The sequence below is a fragment of the Bombina bombina genome, chromosome 1 (assembly GCF_027579735.1).
Source record: "Bombina bombina isolate aBomBom1 chromosome 1, aBomBom1.pri, whole genome shotgun sequence".
In the NCBI taxonomy this organism is placed as follows: domain Eukaryota; kingdom Metazoa; phylum Chordata; class Amphibia; order Anura; family Bombinatoridae; genus Bombina; species Bombina bombina.
In genome coordinates, this window is record NC_069499.1 from 64,736,730 (window position 1) to 64,759,165 (window position 22,436).

At 38.6% G+C, this 22,436-nt stretch overlaps 1 protein-coding gene across 4 annotated transcripts in view; it reads left to right on the top strand.

Moving 5' to 3' along the window:
* Positions 1-22,436, top strand: part of CDC42BPB (CDC42 binding protein kinase beta) — a 422,828-nt gene that overhangs the window by 327,520 nt on the left and 72,872 nt on the right. For all 4 annotated transcript variants that reach the window (XM_053697422.1, XM_053697423.1, XM_053697424.1 and 1 more), the window contains 5 exons: positions 5,452-5,591; positions 6,572-6,653; positions 6,950-7,169; positions 7,934-7,996; positions 15,820-16,416. In XM_053697422.1, the coding sequence (XP_053553397.1) occupies positions 5,452-5,591; positions 6,572-6,653; positions 6,950-7,169; positions 7,934-7,996; positions 15,820-16,416 (1,102 nt within the window). The remainder of the gene's footprint in view (positions 1-5,451; positions 5,592-6,571; positions 6,654-6,949; positions 7,170-7,933; positions 7,997-15,819; positions 16,417-22,436) is intronic.

Consider the following 22,436-nt stretch of genomic DNA (forward strand, 5'->3'; position numbering starts at 1 on the left):
CAGTTTCAGTTTGGAAACCATCTCCAGTCTGGAATAAATCCAAGCCTGCTAGAAAGGCAAAGCCTGCTTCTAAGTTCACATGAAGGTACGGCCCTCATTCCAGTTCAGCTGGTAGGGGGCAGGTTACGTTTTTTCAAAGAAATTTGGATCAAATCTGTTCACAATCTTTGGATTCAGAACATTGTTTCAGAAGGGTACAGAATTGGTTTCAAGATGAGACCTCCTGCAAAGAGATTTTTTCTTTCCCATGTCCCAGTAAATCCAGTGAAAGCTCAAGCATTTCTGAATTGTGTTTCAGATCTAGAGTTGGCTGGAGTAATTATGCCAGTTCCAGTTCCGGAACAGGGGATGGGGTTTTATTCAAATCTCTTCATTGTACCAAAGAAGGAGAATTCCTTCAGACCAGTTCTGGATCTAAAATTATTGAATCGTTATGTAAGGATACCAACGTTCAAGATGGTAACTGTAAGGACTATATTGCCTTTTGTTCAGCAAGGGAATTATATGTCCACAATAGATTTACAGGATGCATATCTGCATATTCCGATTCATCCAGATCATTATCAGTTCCTGAGATTCTCTTTTCTAGACAAGCATTACCAATTTGTGGCTCTACCGTTTGGCCTTGCTACAGCTCCAAGAATTTTCACAAAGATTCTCGGTGCCCTTCTGTCTGTAATCAGAGAACAGGGTATTGTGGTATTTCCTTATTTGGACGATATCTTGGTACTTGCTCCGTCTTTACATTTAGCAGAGTCTCATACGAATCGACTTGTGTTGTTTCTTCAAGATCATGGTTGGAGGATCAATTTACCAAAAAGTTCTTTGATTCCTCAAACAAGGGTAACCTTTCTGGGTTTCCAGATAGATTCAGTGTCCATGACTCTGTCTTTAACAGACAAGAGACGTCTAAAATTGATTACAGCTTGTCGAAACCTTCAGTCACAATCATTCCCTTCGGTAGCCTTATGCATGGAAATTCTAGGTCTTATGACTGCTGCATCGGACGCGATCCCCTTTGCTCGTTTTCACATGCGACCTCTTCAGCTCTGTATGCTGAACCAATGGTGCAGGGATTACACGAAGATATCTCAATTAATATCTTTAAAACCGATTGTTCGACACTCTCTAACGTGGTGGACAAATCACCATCGTTTAATTCAGGGGGCTTCTTTTGTTCTTCCGACCTGGACTGTAATTTCAACAGATGCAAGTCTCACAGGTTGGGGAGCTGTGTGGGGATCTCTGACGGCACAAGGAGTTTGGGAATCTCAGGAGGTGAGATTACCGATCAATATTTTGGAACTCCGTGCAATTTTCAGAGCTCTTCAGTTTTGGCCTCTTCTGAAGAGAGAATCGTTCATTTGTTTTCAGACAGACAATGTCACAACTGTGGCATACATCAATCATCAAGGAGGGACTCACAGTCCTCTGGCTATGAAAGAAGTATCTCGAATTTTGGTTTGGGCGGAATCCAGCTCCTGTCTAATCTCTGCGGTTCATATCCCAGGTGTAGACAATTGGGAAGCGGATTATCTCAGTCGCCAAACGTTGCATCCGGGCGAATGGTCTCTTCACCCAGAGGTATTTCTTCAGATTGTTCAATTGTGGGGGCTCCCAGAGATAGATCTGATGGCCTCTCATCTAAACAAGAAACTTTCCAGGTATCTGTCCAGATCCCGGGATCCTCAGGCGGAGGCAGTGGATGCATTATCACTTCCTTGGAAGTATCATCCTGCCTATATCTTTCCGCCTCTAGTTCTTCTTCCAAGAGTAATCTCCAAGATTCTGAGGGAATGCTCGTTTGTTCTGCTAATAGCTCCGGCATGGCCTCACAGGTTTTGGTATGCGGATCTTGTCCGGATGGCATCTTGCCAGCCATGGACTCTTCCGTTAAGACCAGACCTTCTGTCACAAGGTCCTTTTTTCCATCCGGATCTGAAATCCTTAAATTTAAAGGTATGGAGATTGAACGCTTGATTCTTGGTCATAGAGGTTTCTCTGACTCCGTGATTAATACTATGTTACAGGCTCGTAAATCTGTATCTCGAGAGATATATTATAGAGTCTGGAAGACTTATATTTCATGGTGTCTTTCTCATCATTTTTCTTGGCATTCTTTTAGAATACCGAGAATTTTACAATTTCTTCAGGATGGTTTGGATAAGGGTTTGTCCGCAAGTTCTTTGAAAGGACAAATCTCTGCTCTTTCTGTTCTTTTTCACAGAAAGATTGCTATTCTTCCTGATATTCATTGTTTTGTACAAGCTTTGGTTCGTATAAAACCTGTCATTAAGTCAATTTCTCCTCCTTGGAGTTTGAATTTGGTTCTGGGAGCTCTTCAAGCTCCTCCGTTTGAACCTATGCATTCATTGGACATTAAATTACTTTCTTGGAAAGTTTTGTTCCTTTTGGCCATCTCTTCTGCTAGAAGAGTTTCTGAATTATCTGCTCTTTCGTGTGAGTCTCCTTTTCTGATTTTTCATCAGGATAAGGCGGTGTTGCGAACTTCTTTTGAATTTTTACCTAAAGTTGTGAATTCCAACAACATTAGTAGAGAAATTGTGGTTCCTTCATTATGTCCTAATCCTAAGAATTCTAAGGAGAAATCATTGCATTCTTTGGATGTTGTTAGAGCTTTGAAATATTATGTTGAAGCTACGAAATCTTTCCGTAAGACTTCTAGTCTATTTGTTATCTTTTCCGGTTCTAGGAAAGGCCAGAAAGCTTCTGCCATTTCTTTGGCATCTTGGTTGAAATCTTTAATTCATCTTGCCTATGTTGAGTCGGGTAAATCTCCGCCTCAAAGAATTACAGCTCATTCTACTAGGTCAGTATCTACTTCCTGGGCGTTTAGGAATGAAGCTTCGGTTGACCAGATCTGCAAAGCAGCAACTTGGTCTTCTTTGCATACTTTTACTAAATTCTACCATTTTGATGTATTTTCTTCTTCTGAAGCAGTTTTTGGTAGAAAAGTTCTTCAGGCAGCGGTTTCAGTTTGAATCTTCTGCTTATGTTTTTTGTTAAACTTTATTTTGGGTGTGGATTATTTTCAGCAGGAATTGGCTGTCTTTATTTTATCCCTCCCTCTCTAGTGACTCTTGTGTGGAAAGATCCACATCTTGGGTAGTCATTATCCCATACGTCACTAGCTCATGGACTCTTGTTAATTACATGAAAGAAAACATAATTTATGTAAGAACTTACCTGATAAATTCATTTCTTTCATATTAACAAGAGTCCATGAGGCCCACCCTTTTTTGTGGTGGTTATGATTTTTTTGTATAAAGCACAATTATTCCAATTCCTTATTTTATATGCTTCGCACTTTTTCTTATCACCCCACTTCTTGGCTATTCGTTAAACTGATTTGTGGGTGTGGTGAGGGGTGTATTTATAGGCATTTTAAGGTTTGGGAAACTTTGCCCCTCCTGGTAGGAATGTATATCCCATACGTCACTAGCTCATGGACTCTTGTTAATATGAAAGAAATGAATTTATCAGGTAAGTTCTTACATAAATTATGTTTTTTGTGGGGGCCTGGAGGGGAGACGTTACAGACCCGTGGGTTCTGGAGGTCATCGCCCAGGGGTACAGGATAGGTTTTTAAATCGTATCCTCCCAGAGGCAGGTTCCTCCTGTCAAAAATCTCTTCAAAACCAGAAAAGAGAGACGCCTTCCTGGGGTGTGTGAGGAATCTCATCTCTTTGGGTAAACGTCCCAGTTCCTCCGGCAGAAAGAGGTCTAGGGTATTATTCAAACCTTTTCGTGGTCCCAAAAAAGGAGGGCACGTTTCGTCCAATTCTGGACCTAAAGTTTTGTCAGTCCCATCGTTCAAGATGGAGACGATCAGGTCAATTTTGCCCCCTGGTTCAAGAGGAATTCATGACGACTATAGACCTGAAGGATGCTTACCTTTATGTTCCAATCCACAAAGATCACTTAAAATTTCTAAGGTTTTCTAAGGCTCTTCTTGGGCCTTTAAGAATGAGGCCTCTATGGAGCAGATTTGTAAGGCAGCAACCTGGTCATCCTTACATACTTTTGCAAAGTTTTACAAAGTTTACGTTTTTGCTTCGGCGGAAGCAGCTTTTAGGAGAAAGGTTCTACAGGCTGTGGTGCCCTCAGTATAGGGTCCGCATCCTTTACACTCCCGTTTTCTACATTCAGTGTCCTCTAGAGCTTGGGTATTTGTTCCCACAAGTGATGAATGAAGCAGTGGACTCTCCTCCCCTTTAGATGGAAAACATAAATTATGCTTACCTGATTATTTCATTTCCATCATGGGGAGGAGAGTCCACTTCACCCGCCCGTTCTCCGGTGGGCGGACCTAAATTTATTTTTGTTCTTCTGGCATCATTTGTACCCTGATATTTCTCCTACTGTTCCTTGTTTCCTTGGCAGAATGACTGTGGGATGAGGGAAGTGGGGGGAGGTATTTAAGCCTTTGGCTGGGGTGTCTGCTGCCTCCTGGTGGCCAGGTTCTTATTTCCCACAAGTGATGAATGAAGCAGTGGACTCTCCTCCCCACGATGGAATAACATCAGGTAAGCATATTTTATGTTTTAGTGTTAACATTTAGCTCTGCAAGTGCATGTGAAGCATAGCTAGATATTCTCAGCACACCAGTATTTAAAAAACTTCAGCTGCTCAGAGTGCCAGTGGGGCTTGTATAATGTCAGCAATTAACAAATTGAGTCATTACCTGATGGTACAAGCACATTAGGCTAAAATGTTGGTGCACAGAGCATACTTAAATACACGTTTGAAACAACTCTAGCTTTTATTAGAAGCATTTTGATATGTTTATTACAAAAATGCTTCTTTTAAAAACTGAAATGCATTCATGTGGATTCCAAATTTGACCTTTTAAACAAATCTGGTTTTGACTTGTGGCTTTTTACATAGTTTAAATTCATATAAATTGTCACAACTTCACTCTCTGCTTGACCTGCCCAGAACTTTAGTAGTACTAGAGGCATTGTTAGTCAGTTTACACAATTTAAGCAGTGGATTATCCCTTCACACATAAAAAGCTATTAATCCATCCTATTTTCTGTACAGCAGATTCTTGTCTTAGTTTTCTGTAATGGGCTCATGGTCTTCTAAGCAAATTGGGAATTCAGTAGGGCACCTGCATAAAATAATTACAACTCTTTAATATCATATTCGTTTTCTGATGAGGAAACCGAAAGCACTTTGTATGAAACCGTGAACAGTTCATTAATACATATGGTGTGTTCACAGGAAGGGTATTCTTAAAGGCATTTTTGTGAACAGATCCTAAAAATTGTAAACGAAGGCAGCTTCATAGTATTGATGGAATAACACGTAAAAATATACCTGGCACAATAAGTCACTTACTCTGCACTAATATGATGTGGTGGTGTTTTGTTTGCTAGAGGATAACTATAATTCAGTGTTTTCATTTTAACTATTGATCTGTGATAGATTCCAAAGCCCACGGGAGTAAAAAAAGGCTGGCAAAGGGCGTATGCTATGGTGTGTGACTGCAAGCTCTTTTTGTACGATGTCCCAGAGGGAAAGTCTACACAGCCTGGTGTCATTGCCAGCCAAGTTGTGGACCTCAGGTATGTATTTTATTCTTTACTCTACATAACAGCAAGGTGAGTGATGCAAGCAAAATATTGCACCACCCAAAGGAGAATGCAAATGGCATAACCTGAAGCAGAATGAATTGAATTAAATGAGATTTAGTACAGGTGCACCATGTATATGTAAAATCCATATAGATCTCATTGAAGGACCACTAAACACAGTAGATTCGCATAATTAACAAGTGCATAATAATAATAAGACTAAGCAATAACACTTACTCTGAATATCAAATAAACAGTAGATTTGTTTTTTCCGGTCAAATTTTTTTTTTCCCTCCCATTTTCTGGCCCCTGTATCATGTGATAGACATTAGCCAATAACAGACTAGTATACGTATACTCTGTTAGCTTGTGCACATGCTCAGTAGGACCTTGTTCCCTAGAAAGTGTGAATATAAAAAGACTGTGCAAATGGAAGTAAATTGGAAAGTGTCTTAAAACTGCTGCTCTTTCTGAATCATAAGTTTATTTTAACTTGAGTGTCCCTTTAAAGGGACATTGTACAGAGGCAAACAGTTCATCATTTATAACCTATTCTGCTGTTAGTGTTTTTCTTTTCTTACGTATTCAGCATTTTCATGTTATTAAAGGGACACTCAAGTCACAATAAACTTTTATAAATCAGTAAGAGCATGCAGTTTTAGGACACTTTCCAATTTACTTCCAATATCAAATTTTGTCTTTTTATATACACACTTTCTGTGACAAGCGCACAGGGTATAAGTATACTAGTCTTTGATTGGCTGATGTCTGTTACATAATACAGGGGGCCGGAAATGGGAGAAAAAATACATTTGTCTGAAAAAAATCTGTTTATTTGAAATTCAGAGTAGGTGTTAAATCATTGTCTTATTATGTACAATTTTTAATTTTGATCCTATATATATTTATTTATTTTATTTTTTACTCATTTCTTTTTCTTTATTTGTATTTATTTTTGCTTTTTACTTCAGAGATGAAGACTTTTCTGTGAGCTCTGTCCTGGCATCAGATGTCATACATGCTACTCGCAAAGACATTCCATGTATATTTAGGGTAAGTGTGACTGTTTAACTTACACTAAATACATTTTTGGGGTTTCATGTCCCTTTAAGGCTCATTTGCTTTGTATATATTGACAGAAGGCTGGACCATTGCTAATATTCTAACAGTTTAGGTTGCTCTCCTACATGGGTCAAATGAATGTTTTGCAAGTGTATATATATATATATATATATATATATATGTGTGTGTGTGTGTGTGTGTGTGTATGTATGTATGTATATATTTATATATATTCCGTGCTTCCCGGATATTGCACTCACTAATGTATTTACATTTTGGCTGGTAAGGTGACAGCTTCTCTTCTTGGGGCCCCTTCAAAGACCACCACGTCTCTACTGATCCTAACGGAGAGTGAAACTGAGAAGAGGAAATGGGTTGGCATCCTGGAAGGGCTGCAGGCGATCCTACACAAAAACCATTTAAAAAACAAGGAGGTGCACTGTCCGCAGGAAGCTTACGATAGCACTTTACCTCTCATTAAAGCAGTTGTAGCTGCTGCTATTGTGGGTAAGGCTATTTTCAACCTGCTCGTGATATGTATTTGAGGACAAATTACAGGAACTTGCAAAACTCCCTTTTCCTAATTATTTTTAGTAAGAGAAATGCATTATGGTCTTTGTCTTTTATTGATGGTTGTGTTTATAGAGGCACCAGAATTAATGTATCAAATTAGCTTCCATTTGTTTATAGTGCTTTTGAGATAATGAATTGGAACAGTAAAGTCACAGTTAAACTTTCATGATCTAGCTAGAACATGCAATTTTAGACATGTTTCCAATTGAATCTATCATTAAAATTGCTTTTCTTCGCTTTGTATCCTTTGTTGAAGAGTGAACCCACTTAGGCGCATAGGACCTCAGGAACGTGCACTGTGACACACAGCAGTATTTTCAAAAATGTTTGAACAATTTTATACAAAGTTGTATACACTGCTGCCATAGCTTGCTAAATAAAGATGCGCGCTTCTGAGGTCCTATTTGCCTACAAATAATACCAAAGGAATAAACCAAATTTGAAACTACATTGGGAAGCTGTTTACAATTACATTATATATCTAAATGGTAAGTTTGATTTCGACTTTACTGTCCCTTTTAAATAATTTATTTTTTCAGTTAATGATACTAGTACCAATTTTTATTTACTTTTACAGCTATTTAAATGATTTAGACTTACAGAATTACAAGGTTTGAGTTCCTCCTGCTCTGTACATTCGCTGATTCTTCTCTTTTCATTCCTCCTCCTCATGTTACTGCTTCGTATCGTTCACCTAGATCAAGATCGCATTGCGGTTGGCACTGAAGAAGGATTATATGTGATAGAGGTGACGCGAGATGGTACGTTTTAAGCTCTTATATTTAAACATGGCTGCACATAAATATTTAGAACATTTTGCTGTCTCCTTATGTTAAGTGGATGCTGAGACTTTAATATAAAAGGTTTAATTATTTATTTTATCCCCTTTTCCTGTAATTTAACTTTGAAATCTGTAGGCTTTTTAAACGCAGCTTCAATTGGAAGTGCACACAAACTGTTATATTCTACACAGCCATTGTTTGATCAATCTAGTTACTCATAACTCTAACTGGCATCAGCAGAGAAGATAAGCTATGAAAACGTGTTATGTGCGTAAGAGGGAAACTTGAGTTACAATATAGCTACACCGGTTACTTTAACACCTTAGGACAGTGCTTTCCAAACTGTGTGTCGGGACACACTAGTGTGTCGGCAGCAGTGTGTAGGTGTGTCCCTGCTTCAGCACAATTTTTTTTAAATTTAAATTTATTTTTTAAAATTGTTTTTTGGTTTCTGACTTTCCACCTGCCTGCTACGCATATCACATGGTTGACATGTGATTGATACCTAGTGGGTCACAGATCATCTTAACCAATTGGCACAGCTCAGTGGGAACTGAAACTATTACCATTGGCGGATTTGGCGGCACATTGGCTCCTGACTGCACGTGTAGTCTCCTTAATTGGCTCGTGAATGCAAGTGTAGCCAATGAGTGGAACAGCAGTGTGTTTGCAGCGTGGGCAGTAGTCAGTCGGTCAGTCGGTGGCAGCTTAAATGCTGAGCTGAAGTCAGAAGTCAGTGGGATTTTTTTGCAACTAGCTCCCAGTAGTGCATTGCTGCTCCTGCTCTTGATATATGGATAGGAAGTGGAAGCTTAAAAATGCTTGATGATGAAATGTGAGTGTCTTTATCTAATATTACACCAAATATTCTGAAACTGTGTTCATCCCATCAACCTCATACATCCCATTAAAATAGTAAGTAGCTATTGGTGTTGTTAAACTTTTTTTAATTCTTGCACATACATACTGTTACTTGTAAATGCATTTTGTTATTAGATAATTTATGTATGTGTCTGTATCTTTTAAAACAAGTTAGTTTAACCTCCTTTTTGCTAGTACAACTGAATTACTGTGTCGCGAAATGATGTAGGTCTACAAAGTGTGTCACCAACATGAAAAGTTTGGAAAGCTCTGCCTTAGGATGTTTCTGTAACGTGTTTAGTTATATGTACTGAAACAACTTTGCATTATATATTTAATTATTGTGCTCCCTTTTCATGCAATTTAGCTATGAAAATAGAGAAATGTCTAACTCTCAGACCTTGAAATGCACCTGCTGACTCCTCAAAGCTAACTGCTACATATCTGTCCCTAATTGACTTTAACTGATAACTGCATAAAAATGCACTTTATGACCATGGCTAGCTTTGTCTGCAGACTTAAAGGGATACTAAACCCACATTTCTTTCATGTAATTAGCAAGAGTCCATGAGCTAGTGACGTATGGGATATACATTCCTACCAGGAGGGGCAAAGTTTCCCAAACCTTAAAATGCCTATAAATACACCCCTCACCACACCCACAAATCAGTTTTACAAACTTTGCCTCCTATGGAGGTGGTGAAGTAAGTTTGTGCTAGATTCTATGTTGATATGCGCTCCGCAGCAGGTTGGAGCCCGGTTTTCCTCTCAGCGTGCAGTGAATGTCAGAGGGATGTGAGGAGAGTATTGCCTATTTGAATGCAATGATCTCCTTCTACGGGGTCTATTTCATAGGTTCTCTGTTATCGGTCGTAGAGATTCATCTCTTACCTCCCTTTTCAGATCGACGATATACTCTTATATATATACCATTACCTCTGCTGATTTTCGTTTCAGTACTGGTTTGGCTTTCTACAACATGTAGATGAGTGTCCTGGGGTAAGTAAGCAAGCTTATTTTCTGTGACACTCTAAGCTATGGTTAGGCACTTTTAGTTCTAAATATATGTATTCAAACATTTATTTGCCTTGACTCAGGATGTTCAACATTTCTTATTTCCAGACAGTCAGTTTCATATTTGGGATAATGCATTTGAATCAATCATTTTTTCTTACCTTAAAAAATTTGACTTTTCCCCTGTGGGCTGTTAGGTTCGCGGGGGCTGAAAATGCTTCATTTTATTGCGTCATTTTTGGCGCGGACTTTTTTGGCGCAAAATTTTTTTCCTGTTTCCGGCGTCATACGTGTCGCCGGAAGTTGCGTCATTTTTTTGACTTTTTTTGCGTCAAAAGTGTCGGCGTTCCGGATGTGGCGTCATTTTTGGCGCCAAAAGCATTTAGGCGCCAAATAATGTGGGCGTCTTATTTGGCGCTAAAAAATATGGGCGTCATTTTTGTCTCCACATTATTTAAGTCTCATTATTTATTGCTTCTGGTTGCTAGAAGCTTGTTCACTGGCATTTTTTTCCCATTCCTGAAACTGTCATTTAAGGAATTTGATCAATTTTGCTTTATATGTTGTTTTTTCTATTACATATTGCAAGATGTTCCACGTTGCAACTGAGTCAGAAGATACTTCAGGAAAATCGCTGCCCGGTGCTGGAGCTACCAAGCTAAGTGTATCTACTATAAACTTTTGGTATCTGTTTCTCCAGCTGTTGTTTGTATTGCATGTCATGACAAACTTATTAATGCAGATAAAATTTCCTTTAGTACTGTTACATTACCTGTTGCTGTTCCGTCAACATCTAATTTTCAGAGTGTTCCTGATAACATAAGAAATTTTATGTTTAAATCCATTAAGAAGGCTATGTCTGTTTATTTCTCCTTCTAGTATACATAAAAGTCTTTTAAAACTTCTCTTTTTTCAGATGAATTTTTAAATGAACATCATCATTCTGATACTGATAATGGTTCTTCTGGTTCAGAGGTTTCTGTCTCAGAGGTTGATGCTGATAAATCTTTGTATTTGTTCAAGATGGAATTTATTCGTTCTTTACTTAAATAAGTATTAATTGCATTAGAAATAGAGGATTCTGGTCCTCTTGATACTAAATCTAAACGTTTAAATAAGGTTTTTAAATCTCCTGTAGTTATTCCAGAAGTGTTTTCTCTCCCTGATGCTATTTCTGAAGTAATTTCCAGGGAATGGAATAATTTGGGTAATTCATTTACTCCTTCTAAACGTTTTAAGCAATTATATCCTGTGCCATCTGACAGATTAGAGTTTTTTTGGGACAAAATCCCTAAGGTTATGGGGCTGTCTCTACTCCTGCTAAACGTACTACTATTCCTACGGCAGATAGTACTTCATTTAAGGATCCTTTAGATAGGAAAATTGAATCCTTTCTAAGAAAAGCTTACTTATGTTCAGGTAATCTTCTTAGACCTGCTATATTTTTAGCGGATGTTGCTGCAGCTTCAACTTTTTGGTTAGAAGCTTTAGCGCAACAAGTAACAGATCATAATTTTATAGCATTATTATTATTCTATAACATGCTAATAATTTTATTTGTGATACCATCTTTTGATATCATTAGAGTTGATGTCAGGTATATGTCTCTAGCTATTTTAGCTAGAAGAGCTTTATGGCTTAAAACTTGGAATGCTGATATGTCTTCTAAGTCAACTTTGCTTTCCCTTTCTTTCCAGGGTAATAAATTATTCGGTTCTCAGTTGGATTCTATTATCTCAACTGTTACTGGAGGGAAGGGAACTTTTTTACCAAAGGATAAAAAATCTAAGGTAAATTTAGGTCTAATAATCGTTTTCGTTCCTTTCCTCATAACAAGGAACAAAAGCCTGATCCTTCATCCTCAGGAGCGGTATCAGTTTGGAAACCATTTCCAGTTTGGAATATATCCAAGCCTTATAGAAACCTAAAGCCAGCTCCTAAGTACTCATGAAGGTGCGGCCCTCATTCCAGCTCAGCTGGTATGGGGCAGATTACATTTTCTTCAAAGAAATTTGGATCAATTCCGTTCACAATCTCTGGTTTCAGAACATTGTTTCAGAAAGGTACAGAATTGGCTTCAAGTTAAGGCCTCCTGCAAAGAGATTTTTTTCTTTCCCGTGTCCCAGTAAACCCAGCAAAGGCTCAGCATTTCTGAAATGTGTTTCAGATCTAGAGTTGGCTGGAGTAATTATCCAGTTCCAGTTCTGGAACAGGGGCTGGGGTTTTATTCTATCTCTTCATTGTACCAAAGAAGGTCAATTCCTTCAGACCAGTTCCGGATCTATCTATATTGAATCGTTATGTAAGGATACCAACATTCAAGATGGTAACTGTAGGACTATCCTGCCTTTTGTTTAGCAAGGGCATTATATGTCTACAATAGATTTACAGGATGCATATCTGCATATTCCGATTCATCCAGATCACTTTTAGTTTCTGAGATTCTCTTTTTAGACAAGCATTACCAGTTTTGTGGCTCTACCATTTGGCCTAGCATCAGCTCCAAGAATTTTTTCAAAGGTTCTCGGTGCCCTTCTGTCTGTATTCAGAGAACAGGGTATTGTGGTATTTCCTTATTTGGACGATATCTTGGTACTTGCTCAATCTTCACATTTTCGCAGAATCTCATACGAATCGACTTGTGTTGTTTCTTCAAGATCATGGTTGGAGGATCAATTTACCAAAAAGTTCATTGATTCCTCAGACAAGGGTAACCTTTTTAGGTTTCCAGATAGATTCAGTGTCTATGACTCTGTCCTTGTCAGACAAGAGAAGTTTAACATTGATATCAGCTTGTCAAAACCTTCAGTCACAATCATTCCCTTTGGTAGCCTTATGCATGGAAATTTTAGGTCTTAGGACTTCCGCATCGGATGCGATCTCCTTTGCTCGTTTTCACATGCGACCTCTTCAGCTCTGTATGCTGAACCAATGGTGCAGGGATTACACAAAGATATCTCAATCAATATCTTTAAACTGATTATACGACACTCTCTGACGTGGTGGACAGATCACCATCGTTTAGTTCAGGGGGCTTCTTTGTTCTTCCGACCTGGACTATAATCTCAACAGATGCAAGTCTTACAGGTTGGGGAGCTGTGTGGGGGTCTCTGATGGCACAAGGGGTTTGGGAATCTCAGGAGGGGAGATTACCGATCAATATTTTGGAACTCCGTGCAATTTTCAGAGCTCTTCAGTCTTGGCCTCTTCTGAAGAGAGAGTTGTTCATTTATTTTCAGATAGACAATGTCACAACTGTGGCATACATCAATCATCAAGGAGGGACTCACAGTCCTCTGGCTATGAAAGAAGTATCTCGAATTTTGGTTTAGGGGGATCCAGCTCCTGTCTAATCTCTGCGGTTCATATCCCAGGTATAGACAATTGGGAAGCGGATTATCTCAGTCGCCAAACGTTGCATCCGGGCGAATGGTCTCTTCACCCAGAGGTATTTCTTCAGATTGTTCAAATGTGGGAACTCCCAGAAATAGATCTGATGGCTTCTCATCTAAACAAGAAACTTCCCTGGTATCTGTCCAGATCCCGGGATCCTCGGGCGGAGGCAGTGGATGCATTATCTCTTCCTTGGAAGTATCATCCTGCCTATATCTTTCCAGCTCTAGTTCTTCTTCCAAGAGTATTCTCCAAGATTCTAAAGGAATGCTCGTTTGTCCTGCTGGTAGCTCCAGCATGGCCTCACAGGTTTTGGTATGCGGATCTTGTCCGGATGGCCTCTTGCCAGCTGTGGACTCTTCCGTTAAGACCAGACTTTCTGTCGCAAGGTCCTTTTTTCCATCAGGATCTCAAATCCTTAAATTTAAGGTATGGAGTTTGAACGCTTGATTCTTGGTCAAAGAGGTTTCTCTGACTCTGTGATTGATACTATGTGACAGGCTCGAAAATCTGTATCTAGAGAGATATATTATAGAGTCTGGAAGACTTATATTTCTTAGTGTCTTTCTCATCATTTTTCTTGGCATTCTTTTTGAATACCGAGACTTTTACAGTTTCTTCAGGATGGTTTAGATAAAGGTTTGTCCGCAAGTTCCTTGCATGGACAAATCTCTGCTCTTTCTGTTCTTTTTCACAGAAAGATTGCTAATCTTCCTGATATTCATTGTTTTGTACAAGCTTTGGTTCGTATAAAACCTGTCATTAAGTCAATTTCTCCTCCTTGGAGTTTGAATTTGGTTCTGGGGGCTCTTCAAGCTCCTCCTTTTGAACCCATGTATTCTTTGGTCATTAATTACTTTCTTGGAAAGTTTTGTTTCTTTTGGCCATCTCTTCTGCCAGAAGAGTCTCTGAATTATCTGCTCTTTCTTGTGAGTCTCCTTTTCTGATTTTTCATCAGGATAAGGCGGTGCTGCAAACTTCTTTTGAATTTTTTACCTAAGGTTGTGAATTCTAACAACATTAGTAGAGGAATTGTGGTTCCTTCATTATGTCCTAATCCTATGAATTCTAAGGAGAAATCATTGCATTCTTTGGATGCTGTTAGAGCTTTGTATTATTATGTTGAAACTACTAAGTCTTTCCGAAAGACTTCTAGTCTATTTGTCATCTTTTCCGGTTCTAGAAAAGGCCAGAAAGCTTCTGCCATTTCTTTGGCATCTTGGTTGAAATCTTTATTTCATCATGCCTATGTCGAGTCGGGTAAAACTCCGCCTCGAAGGATTACAGCTCATTCTACTAGGTCAGTTTCTACTTCCTGGGAGTTTAGGAATGAAGCTCCGGTTGATCAGATTTGCAAAGCAGCAACTTGGTCCTCTTTGCATACTTTTACTAAATTCTACCATTTTTGATGTGTTTTCTTCTTCTGAAGCAGTTTTTGGTAGAAAAGTACTTCAGGCAGTGGTTTCAGTTTGAATCTTCTGCTTATGTTTTCATTAAACTTTATTTTGGGTGTGGATTATTTTCAGCAGGAATTGGCTGTCTTTATTTTATCCCTCCCTCTCTAGTGACTCTTGCGTGGAAAGATCCACATCTTGGGTAGTCATTATCCCATACGTCACTAGCTCATGGACTCTTGCTAATTACATGAAAGAAAACATAATTTATGTAAGAACTTACCTGATAAATTCATTTCTTTCATATTAGCAAGAGTCCATGAGGCCCACCCTTTTTTGTGGTGGTTATGATTTTTTTGTATAAAGCACAATTATTCCAATTCCTTATTTTTTATGCTTTCGCACTTTTTTCTTATCACCCCACTTCTTGGCTATTCGTTAAACTGATTTGTGGGTGTGGTGAGGGGTGTATTTATAGGCATTTTAAGGTTTGGGAAACTTTGCCCCTCCTGGTAGGAATGTATATCCCATACGTACTAGCTCATGGACTCTTGCTAATATGAAAGAAAATAATTTATCAGGTAAGTTCTTACATAAATTATGTTTTTTTCTTTCATGATTCGGATAGAGCACGCAATATTTTGAGCAGTTTTCTAATTTACTTCTATTATCAAATTTTCTTCGTTCTCTTGGTATCTTTATTTAAAAAGCTGGAATGATCGCTTTGTAGCTGGCCCATTTTAGGTTCAGCACCTAGGTAGCGCTTGCTGATTGGTGGCTAAATGTAACAACCAATCAGCAAGCGTTATCCAGGGTTCTGAACCACAAATGAGCCTGCTCCTAAACTTTCATTCCTGCTTTTTTAAAATAAAGATACCAAGAGAATAAAGAAAAATAGGAGTAAATTAGAAAATTGCTTAAAATTGCGAGCTCTGTCTGAATCATAAAAGAACAAATTTGTGTTTAGTATCCCTTTAAGCCCCGATTGGATTCTCCAAATAAGGCAAATGGTAGGTGAAAAATAATTGCATTAAAAAGGATGTAAACTTGTTTAAAAAACACAACAGGAATGTCTTGTAATTACAAGGTCTGTCCCTTACTACAGGGGTTAACAAATCTGTTTAATTTTTGTTTTTGCAGTGATAGTTCGTGCTGCTGATTGCAAAAAGGTCTACCAGATCGAACTTGTTCCAAAAGAGAAGATTGTTGTCCTTGTTTGTGGTCGGAACCATCATGTTCACCTACTGCCTTGGGCCGCCCTGGATGGGTCAGAGGGAAGCTTTGACATAAAGCTGCCAGAATCCAAAGGATGCCAGTTTATTACCACTGGAACACCGAAGAAATCTGCATCGTCTTGCTTGTTTGTGGCTATTAAACGTCAGATCCTTTGTTATGAAATCCATAGAACTAAACCATTCCACAAGAAGTTTAATGAGATTTTAGCCCCAGGAAATGTACAGTGGATGTCGATATTTAAAGACAAGCTTTGTGTTGGCTACCAGTCTGGATTTTCTCTTTTGAACATCTATGGAGATGGACACCCTATAAACTTGATTAACCCTAGTGACCCTTCCCTTACTTTTCTGCCCCAACTGTCAATTGACGCCTTATGCGCAGTGGAGCTCAGTAATGGGGAATACCTACTTTGTTTCAGCCAGTTGGGATTGTACGTTGATTCACAAGGCCGAAGGTCACGGATGCAGGAGCTAATGTGGCCAGCCACTCCCGTCGCATGTAGTACGTATACATTTAATAGCTATCCTTCAACATAGATATCTAAATATCATTGATGGCGAACCTTGGCACTCAGAACTACATTTCCCATGATGCTCGACTGGAGTTTAGAATGCCAAGGTTCTCCATCACTGATATATATATATATATATATATATATATATATATATATATATATATATATATATGTGTGTGTGTGTGTAATTTCTGCTCTGTCATATGTATGAGATTTTTTCAGCGTGATTTGTTTTCTGTATGGAAAGGTGTTTAACCCTTTGGCTGCTAAGCCAATTCCCACCTGGGTGCTAATATTTTTTTTTTATTATTATTTTTGCAATTTTTGAAAACTTTTTTTTTTTAAACTTTTTTTTTTACAGACCCCCAAGACGTACACTGTTGGAAAGGTTAGGTGATTACCTTTCCAACAATGGGTCTTGGTGGTCTGTAGCTGCTTAGATGCCTGAGATACAGGCTTCTAAGCAGCATGCCCCCTCCTCCTATACTTAACATTGTTAAGTATAAATAAAGTTGTGCGGTGACGTCATCACGTAATTGCGCGTGACGTCACCGCGCATCACATGAAGCCCCGGCGATGCCTGTCACTCTACAGGCACGATCGCCGGGGTAGCAGCAGTAAGGAGCCCCCCGATCTCCCTCAAGGTGGGAGAGTGCTCATGACGGCTCTGAGCCGTCAATAGCACCAGAGTGAGAAACTCTGTGATGGCTCAGAGCCGTCATTAGCACTGAAAGGGTTAAAATGTATTTGCTTCTTATATGCCAACAGTAAGTTGAGGTTAAACTATTTGCTGGACAGTTGCTATAATTATGTGTTAGTATAAAATAGTTGATATCATATATTTGATCAACTTTTTAGCTGTGCTTTATTGGAAAGAAAAAAATAATAATCATTAACGTAATAATAATTTAAATCGTTTTTGCAAAAGAAAAAGAATTATTACCTTAATGATAACAATTAACGTATTCAAACTAAAACAATACTATTATAGGTTTTACTTTTATTTTTACTGCTTCCCCTCCCTCCTCACACTTAGGTCCTTGTGCAGATCTATTTCACTCCAATCTTCAATTCGTTGAGCTTCTTGAAACTTAGTAAGGGGTTGATTCTGTCTACACTGAATTGCAGGGTATCAATAGGATTAAAGGGACAGTAAAGTCAAAACGAAACCTTTATGATTCAGATAGAACATGCAGTTTTAAATAACTTGCCAATTCACTTCTATGATCTCATTTGCAATGCACTACTGGGGGATAGCTGCTGATTGGTGGCTGCACATATATGCCTCTTGTCACTAGCTCACCCAATGTGTTCAGGTAGCTCCCAGTATTACATTGCTGCACTATCAACAAAGGATTTCAAGAGAATTGATTAATTTGATAATAGAAGTTAACTGGAAAGTTTTGTTGTTTTTTAAATTGTACTTACTATCTGAATCATAAAAGAAAAACAAATTGGGGTTTTACCCCTTTTATTACTCAACTTTTATTTATTTTAAAAAAACCATTTGCAGTGAAAGAGAGGCTTATTATTTCTGCAGACACAAATTCACAGTTTTGGGAACAGAACCTAATCTTACAAAAGCCTCGGGGAGAGCGTGACGTTGTGAATGGATTAATGGAATTTATCACAAAAACAAACATTACAGCCATGAATATACAGTCTCATGCTACATAATTAAAAACTAATTATTTTTTCAGGATGAAAAGCAATTGGACTATAATGTATTTAAAGGGACACTTTACCCAAACATTTTCTTTCATGATTAAGGTAGAGAATATAATTTTAAACAACATTCCAATTTACTTCTATTACCTAATTTGCTTTATTCTTTAGATATACTTTAATGAAGAAATAGCAATGCACACAGTGAACCAATCACAGGAGGCATCTATGTGCAGCTACCAAGCAGCAGCTACTAAGCATATCTAGATATGCTTTTCAGCAAAGAATATCAAGAGAATGAAGCAAAATAGATAATAGAAGTAAATTAGAAAGTTGTTTATAATTGTATGCTCTTTCTAAATCATGAAAGAAAAAAATTGGGTTTCATGCCCCTTGAAGCAGAAATCTAACTTTAGATATGTTTTTCCTCAAAAAGCATTTTATTTAACAAATCTAATATTTTTTTTTGCTAGTGAGAGGAAAGGGAAAGTGATGAAAGGAGAAAAAGTGCGGGGAGAATGGAAGTAGAAAAGGTACAAAGTGTTTGAAGGGAAAGGGGAGGCTTGCGATAGGGGAGACACATTAGAGGGCTATTTGAGTATACGTGAGAGACTGATGCAAGAGTGCTGTGGAAGTGGGCTTTGCACTTCTTTTCTAAACTTCACTGCATCTTATATGCACGATATGTCTTATATGCTTAAAATTGGCTACTTGTTTAACTGCAGTTTATTTCATTGTGCATCTGTTCAGAAATTGTCATGGGCTTACTAGCTGTAACCATGATGATTGTATAGGGTTATAGGTGACTAAAAACTTCATTTCAGAGTACCATTCTTGTTTTTATACTAGTAAATGCTGTTGTCAAGGAGACAGACTCATCAAGTACTTTCGGGGGGGGGGGTAAAAACAGAGGTTCAGTCAGGATGATAAATTCAGTTTAAAAGAACAAGGCAGAAGTATATGCTCTGAAAAGGTCATGTGGATTTATCTAATAGTTTATAAAACAAATAAAAGTTAGAAAACAGAATATTATATGTACCTATAAAGGGTCTAGCCCAGTTGTGCTGCCCCCTGTGGTTTGGGCGAGTTTACTCAACCTGTTTAAATTATTTCCTTGCTCCATATTCAGTTAAATTTTCAGTTGAACCCTTTTCTACTTCAAATGTATTATACTAAAATAGTAAAATTAAGATTTCCTGAAATTTCCAAGCCACAGCTTAGTAGGTCAACTTCAGTCTGAGATTCATTACAAAAAAAAATTGCCAGTTCCATTCATGGACAATATGTTAAAGGGATGTGAAACCCTAATTGTTTTGTTTCATGATTTAGATAGAGCATGCAATGTTAAGCAAATTTCTAATTTACTCCTATTATCAATTTTTCTTTGTTCTCTTGGTATCTTTATTTGAAAAAGCAGGAGCTGGCACATTTTTGGTTCACCCTGGGTAGCGCTTGCTGATTGGTGACTACATTTAGCTACCAATTGGCAAGCGCTACCCAGGTTCTGAACCAAAAATGCTTACATTCCTGCTTTTCAAATAATACCAAGAGAACGAAGAAAAGAATAGGAGTAAATTAGAAAGTTGCTTAAAATTGCATGCTCTATCGGAATCATGAAATAAGAAAAATTGGGTTTCATATCACTTTAAAGAGACACTGAACCCAAATGTTTTCTTTTGTGATTCAGATAGAGCGTGCAATTTTAAGCAACTTTCTAATTTACTCCTATTATCAATTTTTCTTCGTTCTCTTGCTGAATAAAAATTTGGCTTCAGTGTCCCTTTAAAGGACAAGTTGTTAAACACTGGCTTTCTTCGTTCTTGCTACTGTAACCATTGGGCTTTTTTGTTTTTCCTTCCATAAGGCAGGGAGAGTCCACAACTTCATTCCTTATTTTTGGGAAATACAACACCTGGCCACCAGGAGGAGGCAAAGACACCCCAACCAAAGTCTTAAATATCCCTCCCACTTCCCCTATCTCCCAGTCATTCTTTGCCTTTCGTCACTATAGGAGGTGGTAGAGAAGTGTCAGAAGATTTGGATAGTCCTGTAATGGGTATGTTCCCTTTAAGAAAGGACTGTAGTTTTAAGTAATCATGTCAACCTCTCAGTGAGAGTATTAATGAAAGTTAGAGTTTGGAGATGCAGGGAAAGTTTTTCTGTGAACCCATCCAGACTGTAGCTAACAGCTCTTGAGCAATTAGTGTTGACGAGTTTCACTGCTTGCTGCTAAACACTCAAGACCATATCAGAAGCGCTGCTGCAAGACTGTCACACTTGAGAGGCTGTGCCTGTTCCACAGCATGGATTCTGAAGGGTAAGACTGTTTTTTATATATACATTTTAAATGCTATACAGGGTCACAGTGTGGCTCCTTTATACCTCGATAGGATCAAGGGTTAATATCTCCTTCAGGGAGATTATTTGAACAGTTTGGGGATTTATATCTGCTTAATGTGAGTTTTTTTAGCCTCATAGACTGTGTGTTTGGCTTGGAACAAACAGGTTTTGCTTTCGTTTTTTAAGTGTGGTGCAGCTCATAATAGCTTGGCGCTCTTTTGCATAGCAGGGGAATTCCTGTCTTACGTAACATGTGACCGGGTGTGGTCTTTTTCATTTCCTAAGATTCTGCTGCAGACATCACTCCTGAGGAGAGCGTTTTCACTGTTAGCTGTCTGGGTCTAGGAGGTGGTGAATGCCCCAGTCATTGGGAGTATTAAGGTGCCGTTTTTTTAAATAACTGTTTCTTTTTGCGTGTCCTTCTGTGGGTATATACAAAGCTATGGAGGACTCTGATACTACATTAGAAGGTTCCTTCTGTACTGATTAAAATGAATGTAAATTTTGATACTAAAGTGCCCGGTTTTTAAAAATTTGATTAAAAACAGGGGCACTTTAATTCATCAAAATTCACATTTCCCTACTGTTGTAAAAAAATACTTACCTTTTACTCTTGATAGCAGCTCCAGCTTCCTCCGGTCATCGCAAGCCATTTCTGATGTCAGAAATGATGGATGGGTCATCCTCCAATCACAGCTTCTCCTCCCCCCCCCCCCCCCGGGTAATCAGTGTCTGATTCAATGCCGTGATTGGAAGAAGCCGGATTCCTCATTTTTAGACCCAGGAAGAAGCTTTGCAACGGGTGGAGGAAGCTGGAGCTGTTGTCAAGATTAAAAGGTAAGTTTTTTTTTTCACAGGAGTGAAATGTAAATTTTTGATGAATTAAAGTGCCCCTGTTTTTAATCGAATTTTTAAAAACCAAGCACTTTAGAATCAAAATTTACATTCACTTTAATAATTCCAGTTTATATTGTGAGGAGGCTGTGGTTTGCCCATCTGCTTAATTTTGTTCCATTTGCCTAAACACTGTTCTAAAGTCTAAGAAGGGAGACAAGCCTGCTAATACTCATAGCACTATTAGCCCTTCTGAACAATCTGGGTCCAGAGAAATTTCTACCCTTTCTACATTACCCGCTCCACATGCAGTTCCCCGCAGCTCAACAAATCCTCCCTCTGGAGGGGGCCTTTTTCTAGCGGACTTTACCGTGCAGTTACAATCCGCGCTGTCTGCGGCCTTGAGTGCCCTACCTCGCTCTAACAAACGCAAAACAAAAGGTTAAACATAGTTCTCCTGACCTAGAGTCATCTAAATATCTGTCGAATTTAGCTACTATATCCCAGCTATCCGAGGATGTGTTAACCTCTATAACTTCAGAGGGTGAACTTTCCGAGTCGGAGACTTCAATTACTAAACCACCTTCAGCGGAGAAATCCTCCTTTAGATTTAAAATTGAGCATCTGCGTTTTTTATTAAAGGAGGTTCTGTCTACACTAGAGGTTCCAGAGGCTACACTCCCTGAGGAGCCTAAGATCCCTAAATTAGACAGGGTTTACGAAGATAGGAAGGTTCCTCTGACCTTTCCTGTGCCAGTTAAGATGGCGAACATTATTAGTAACAAATGGGAAAGAGTAGGAACTTCTTTTTTCCCCTCATCTACTTTTAAAAAATTATTCCCGGTCCCTGACTCTCAATTAGAATTGTGGGGCTCCATACTTAAGGTGGATGGCGCTATCTCTACGCTGGCTAAGCATACTACTATCCCTCTGGAGGATAGTTCTTCTTTTAGAGAGCCTATGGATAAGAAAATGGAAACTTTTCTGAGGAAGATGTTTCATCATACAGTGTTTTTTTTTTTCAACCGGCGGCAGCTGTAGCCGTGGTTGCTGGAGCAGCTACCTACTGATGCGACACTCTGTCGGAGCTCATTGAGGTGGAGTCTCCCTTCGAGGATATTCAGAAGAGAATTAAAGCACTGAGAATTGCTAACTCTTTCATCTGTGA